This window comes from Muscardinus avellanarius, assembly GCF_963383645.1.
Source record: "Muscardinus avellanarius genome assembly, chromosome: 7".
NCBI lineage: Eukaryota > Metazoa > Chordata > Mammalia > Rodentia > Gliridae > Muscardinus > Muscardinus avellanarius.
The window spans coordinates 51,154,827-51,161,945 of record NC_137793.1 but is presented as its reverse complement, the minus strand read 5'-3'; the positions used below and the strand labels follow the sequence as shown (position 1 = coordinate 51,161,945).

The window sequence follows — 7,119 nt, the reverse complement described above, 5'->3', positions numbered from 1 at the left end:
TTCTCAGATCTTTCTAGGCCATTCCCAATACTGGTACAATTTTATTTCTTTATATCTTAAAATAAGTATGTATCTAGCTTTAATTTCATTAAAGTATTAACTGTTTTTCTAATTTGGCATCCATTGTAAATTCTAGAAATATACTATAATTGTTCAATTGTTAAATATATAGAAGTCAAACATATTTGCTCAATTCCTGAATTCATCATTGCATTTCAGATAAAATAATGTTTAACATCTTATCTAACCAGTCTGCTTTGGTTTTGTCCAAAAGCAACTAAGTAACAGAAAAAATACTTAAGAATACATTTTTGTTCCAGAACTTCAAAAGTCACTCTGAACACACACATTAACTGGTTTCAAAAATACAAAAGAAAAATAAAATACTATTACAGGCCACCTTTAAAGCGAACTATTACTATAAAGATACAGATGTTATCTTCTGAATGAACCATTATACTTTGAAAAAGAAGCTAGTTTGTGTCCCCTATTCTTCAGTTAATTAAGGAGTGCTATGCCTTCTACTCTTTCCCAAGACTTATATTTGAAATAACTCTCTTTATTGCTATTCCAGGGCACCATTGTGGCAAAATTCTTTGGTCATCAGGTAGTAGTTCTTACCCTGTAGTTTTGTAACTAATTTACATGGAGCCTAATAGATATTTTATAAGTACGTGTTGGCTAAATAATGAAGAAAAAGAAGAAAGCAGAGATTTTCCTGGTAAATTCTACACAGACTACATTTTAAACGTGTTTAAAGCTGTAAGTTTGCATTGCAGGTATGAAATGCCTCAGTATGGAAGTCGCCGCCGATTGCTGCCACCTGCTGGTCAGGAGGAGTATGGCGAGGTGGTTGGTGAAGTTGAGGAGGAATATGAGGAGGAAGAGGTAATTATTATAACTTTACTATGTGAGGTAATGTCGCTCTTCAAGTAGAATAATAAAAATATTTCAAGTTTAAATAAAGATTGCTTGTTTGGTACTCGATTTCTATAGAAATTTAACAGTGTTAGTTAATTTATTCACTTATTTATGGGGAAAATTAATTTTAATAGTTTATTTCCTTCTATAGCATTTAAACATACAGAAAAGCTAAAATAAAATTCATCTGCTCTAAAATTGTGGCTATTGCTCTATGAACATGGTATTATAACCGAATGTATAAAATATGTAATATAAAGGTAGCTTTTGTTCCTGAACTATCAAGCATATCTAAAAATCCTATAAAAAGTCTTCATATTTTAATTATCAGACAAAAATAAAATATTTATACCAATGTTTTCAGTGAAATTATATCACTCATGTTTAAGTTAATGTGAATAATTTCTATTGAACTCTGATATTTTGGCTGCAGTATTTATTTGGCCAATTTATTTACCCCACAGCAAAATGTCACTGCAGTTGTAACCTGTTCAAATTTTAAGAAAATAGTTTAGTTTCATATATCCTTTCATAAAAATTTACATTTTCATGATTTTAAAAAAATCTTTCAGATTTTAGCTAAAGCTGTTTGCCAAAATCTTGTAATGGGGCAGAGACAGTGACTATTCTCTTTTGGATTTAAGTTATAAAAGAAACTTTAAATGAGGAAAATAATTTTGGTACTATAAATTATAGCTAAAATAAAACAATTTTTCTTGATCATCCTCTATATGCAGTAAAGAATATTGTGATTCTTTTCTAAAACCCATTGCATAACTTGCATGACGTTATTGCCCTGCAGATTACTTTCTGCTTCACTTGTGTGGGACAAAGTCCTAGCATTAACTATCCCCAACGCTGACACTTTAATTGCATTTTCATAATTTTCAGAAAAAGCCAAAGAAAATTATAAAACCCAAAGTTGAAATTAGAGAGCCTAGTGAGGAGGAAGTAGTTGTAACTATTGAAAAGCCACCAGCCGCTGAGCCCACGTACACCACCTGGAAGAGGGCCAGGATATTCCCGATGATTTTTAAGAAAGTTAGAGGACTAGCTGATAAGAGAGGAGGAGAACTGGACCTGGAGGGGGAGGAGTGGCAAAGACGCCTTGAGCAAGAAGATAAAGATTATCTAAAATTAACTCTGGACCAAGATGAAGCCACGGAAAGCACCGTGGAATCTGAGGAAGAATCCTCCAGCGACTACACGGAATACAGCGAGGAAGAGTCCGAGTTCAGTGAGTCTGAGACCACCAAAGAGGAATCCGAGTCAGAAACGCCCTCGGAGGAAGCTGAGGAGAGTTCCACCCCTGAATCCGAAGAATCCGAATCCACAGAGTCAGAAGGAGAAAAGACAAGGAAAAACATCGTGCTCGCAAGAAGAAGGCCAATTTTGGAGGAAGTCAAAGAAGTCAAAGGCAAAAAAGAGGAGCTTCCAGAAGAGCCCGAAGCGTCAGCAGCGGAGGAAAGAGAGGAGGGCCAGCAGAGCCCAGGGGAGGAGCGCTTGCCACTGCAGGAGCCAGAGGAGCCTGAGGCGCAGGAGGAGAGTAGCGCTGGGTCTGAGGCCCAGGAGGGAGGCTTGCTGAGCAGCAAGGAATCAGAATCAGACAGTAGCAGCAGTAGTAGTAGTGAAAGTCAGTCTGGAGTTCCCTGGGGCTTTCAGGTGCCAGACTATGACAGAAGCAAGAATGAAAGTCAGAAGAAGTCTATGGGAGCCAACTCTGAAGTTTATAACACGGAGCTATGAAAGAGATCACAGTAGGTGGGAGGTGTGCAGTGTGTGCTTTCCTCGTGTGCGGTGCCTTCTGTGTGCTCTCTGAAATGACTCTTCAAGGGGAAGCAATTGACCGTCATTTTGAGCTTTTGATGAGAAACATGCTAGAAAAGGGAATGCATGCTTTCCAAAGTATCCTAGATTAGAGCCAAATAGTCATTCTTATAATAGTGAATAGGAGCACATGGACTCTGCTAGTCAATGTTTGCTATTATGCAACAGGACTTTATGAGATTTTAATATGAGATTTGGCTTTATGTATTATCAGTGGTATCTGATAATACATAATATATGTGTGTATACATACACACATATGTAAACATATTAATTATGGTGCACATCAACCTTGCAAATAAATACTAGGACAAGCTGTGCCATATAAGATCACTATAGATTGCATTTGAATATGTGTACATTTCACTTGGCAAAATTATCAAAGCTATCACAAATATTCAAGTAAGTTTCTGTCTGCCACTTTCAAATGTTAGAAATAAATTGATACAAAATCTTAATAATTAAAAAGTTATTACCAATAAGTTCTGATGTGGATATGAATTGAGTTGTTTGAAAAATTACTGTGAAAGTTGCAGCATACTTTTTATCCTGGGTAAGTAAACATATAATCTTAAACTCTGTACCTGGAAATCACAAAATGTGGCTTCCTCAACATAGAGTACTGGGAGTTCACCTAGCCAAAATGTAGGGCTGCATTAAGAAAAAGTATGTTTCAAGCCAGGCGTGGTGGCGCACGCTTGTAATTCCAGCATTGGAGATCACATTCGCAGACAGCCTCAGCTACTTAGTGAGACCCTCTGCAACTCAGTGAGAACTGGTTTCAAAATAAAGAATAAAGAATAGGACAAGGGGTGTAGCCTGGAGATTGAATGACCCTGGATTCCATCCTCAGACTCAAAAAAAAAAAAAAAAGACCAGTATGTTTTAGCCTTGTTCCTTGCTATAATTAATGTCAATGAGTAAAAGGAAAATGGACTTTGGAAATTTCCACTGTATTTCAGTCACTTACAAAAGAAAAGTTTATAACTAGTTTTCAGTTTTGTGTACTATCAAGCAAATTATGCAGGTTGGGAAGACATTTTAAGTTAACAGGAACCTAATTGGAATGATTTCTAAGTGGGATGATCAATACTTCAAGTGAGTAAATGCATTAAATATACAAAAATTTTAACTAAAATGAAAGCATTAGAAATGTTTGCATTTGAAAATATTTCTTTTTTTTCTATTGGTCCACTGTAGTCATACATCTTAATGGGGTACAAGATGCTAGATGATAGAGGTATACATGTGCACATCACTTATTGAGCTCTTCCCCAATTCCCAACTCATTCCCTCCCTTCTCTTTTCTGCTCATATTTGGCTTAGTGATTACCTTTGCTATGTTTGTGAATGTCCATGTTGTACATTAGAGATTTTCCAAAATATTTGAGATAAAAGGATTACTATGAACCAAGTATACTAATGCTGTTCATTGCTTTTAATGTAACTTTCCTGAACAGTATAGCAGCTGTAAAACAATGGGTGAGATCCTAATTAAATAAAATAATTTTTTTTTTACCTGTAAAACAGTAATTTGATCTAAAAGAAAGTCTTTCCTGGAACATCTGCTTTCCAACTCAGCAGCAATTCTTTCAAATACGCTAAGCTCTGAAGCCAGTAAAGAATTGGTGTAAAGAAACCCGTGTGAATAAAGAATTGCTTTTTTGTTCCTTCTTACATTTGATAGGTTTCTAAATAACATTGTTTTGAATTTCACAGACACTGTCTACTTTATCTTTTTAATTCATTTTATTAAACAATAACTGATATTTTCTTTTTTATTCCCAGTGGGCAAGAAAAAGAATTATCAAGTTAGTTGTTGACCGAGAGTATGAAACTAGCTCAAATGGAGATGACAACATTCCTGAGCATCAGAGAAACCGTCTCCACAGTGCTAACGTCCATGGTAACATCAATGGCAATATATACATTGCACAGAACGGTTCTGTGGTGAGAACCCGACGTGCCTCTCTCACGGATAGTTTAAAAGTGACTTCCCCTGTCTGTCTGGGGAGGAACTTCAAGAAATTAGAGAAGTTGGCAGGGACACAAGAGGAGAATGTTCCCCTGAATACATTATCAAAGGGGCCGTATTCTACTGAAAAAATAAACAAGAGAGCAACTCTTGTCAAATTTGCCCCCTGCCCCATGGTGACTGACAGTCCAGTAGTGAAGCCCTTGGGGAGCAGGATGAAAAGTACAGTTGAGCAGGAGTTCCAGGCTGACAGCAGGACCATCAAGGAGACCATGGAACTCCACAGTGACCACACTCAGTCAGATGATGAAGAGCTTTGGATGGGCCCCTGGAATAACCTCCATATACCAATGACAAAACTGTGACTGACTTTTTTACACATTATTTTAATTTTTACTTCAGTTTTTAATGAAATGTACTTTTTATTGTCACTTAAAAAACAAAAAAAATGGAATTTATATCATTCACAAAAGATAAAATTTTGAACAATACGCTTTAAAATTTAAAAAAAGACAGATTTGCAATCACATTTGTATCAATTGGTTTTTCCCTAGAAAATCTTTTTTGAACAGACTAATTTCACTAAATAACATGCCATTTAAACATGTAGCTGTTTAGTTGGGTCTTGAATTACTTTTTATTTTAATAAATAAATAATTAAGTAATCATTTTATATTTTAATTAACATAGATTGAACTTTATTTCTGGCTCCACAGCACACTTTTGTTAAGAACATGTAATTTTATTTTTCATTGGCAAATGGTTAAAATATTAGATTTTTATAATAGCAAATTTATACAATTGTTGTCTGTACTGTCCTGGTATTTTAAAATGAAAGATAGAATTGAAAAGTAGCAATAAATGTGGGAATCACCTATAAAGTTATTTTGAATCATAAGCTTACTTTCCTTATTATTCATTACAAAGTTTTCAGATTTTTACATGTATGTATACTTGTATACATATGTGTATATATGTATACACACGTATGATGACTTTTGAAGAAACAAGGAACACTTGAGGTCATTCCCTTTTTTTTTTTTTTCTTTTTTTTGGTGGTACTTGGGTTCCTGGAAACTGTTCTACCTCCAGGCTACACTCCCAGACCTATTATTTTTTAAACTTTTTTATTTGGAAACAGGGTCTCTTAAGCCAGCATGGCTGGCTTTGAACCTGTGTTATCCTCCTGTCTCCGTCTCCCAAGCACAGGGATTACAAAAGTGTGCCACCACGCCCGGCGAGGTTATTCAATTTAAAATTTTTAATTAACAATTTTATTTGATGCCTCCCTTGCAAATATTCTATTTATATCAATTACTGTAGATAATATAGTTTAGCCATTTGAATCAAATAATTGTTTGAAGCAGCACAGAAATCTCTCATACTCAGCAAAAGCTTACTGAGAAGTGAAAAGGAAATAATACACTGGCAATACACAGAATCAGTTTCAGTGTAGAAGATGTAGTAAGGTCAAAGAGGTCTCACATTAATGTCAGTGAACATTAATAATTTGTAAACCCAGCAAAAATAAATTTGGCAGGGTCACAAATGTATATAATGTGTGAAATGCCTAAAAAAGCTGTAAATCCATAACTTCAAAAGTATTATAGCATCTAACTGCTTCCAGCTTCAGCTTGTTTATATGCTATTTTAATGTACATATTCACGTGCCTATAGTCCAGAGCCAGAAAATCATTGTTTGGGCATTTTTTACCAAAGGACACAGTCTTTATTTCTCACCACTAAACAAAGCACAGTGTTTTATCATTGATTAAAACTAAAACAAATTACCCTTAAAAAGTGCCGTGTGTTGTGTGTTACAAATCCTCCAGATTTAGAAAGAATAAAATAACAGTTTAAGAGAATTCATAATTTTATTGAATATGAATTATTATGATATAGCTAGAGCTTACTTCAAATTTTGCACAATATTGATAATTTAAATTTATATTAGATTCCCTCATTCATGCTTACTGTATGGGTGAAGCATTAATTGATGCATATTATTTATACACATCTTAAACGTTTACCATTTTTAAAATAGTTTATTACAAAGCTATTTTCTTATTTCCAAAATGAATGGAAACTTGCCAACTTATATGACTAAATGTTTTTATTTCAGATCTCCAAAATATTTGAGATCAAATACTATTATATCTCAATTTCTGATTCTATTAAACATTAATGCATTCACGTATTATTAATAGTAAAACTACAAACATTAATAGGAGCTTGTTGACAATATAGAATCATGCCCACATCCCTAGGCCTATTAATCAAGAATCCTATTACAGGACCCTAAGATAAATTGAAGTATATTAAATTTTGAGAATCAATAATGTATGCTATTGAACTCCAGGACTTATTTCTTCAATCACCAAAGCAGTTGTTTTTGG

At 34.4% G+C, this 7,119-nt stretch overlaps 1 protein-coding gene across 6 annotated transcripts in view; it reads left to right on the top strand.

Annotated features, from left to right (window-relative positions):
* Nucleotides 1-5,088, top strand: part of PCDH15 (protocadherin related 15) — a gene marked incomplete at both ends in the record, with an annotated part of 813,688 nt that extends 808,600 nt beyond the window's left edge. For 3 of the 6 annotated variants that reach the window (XM_080699048.1, XM_080699046.1, XM_080699047.1), the window contains 2 exons: nucleotides 780-888; nucleotides 4,537-5,088. In XM_080699048.1, coding sequence (XP_080555174.1) covers nucleotides 780-888; nucleotides 4,537-5,088 — 661 coding nt within the window. Of the gene's footprint in view, nucleotides 1-779; nucleotides 889-1,812; nucleotides 2,668-4,536 lie in introns of those variants that run through there. The other 3 variants (XM_080699045.1, XM_080699044.1, XM_080699049.1) reach the window with 2 other exon arrangements.
* Nucleotides 5,089-7,119: the final 2,031 nt, after the last annotated feature.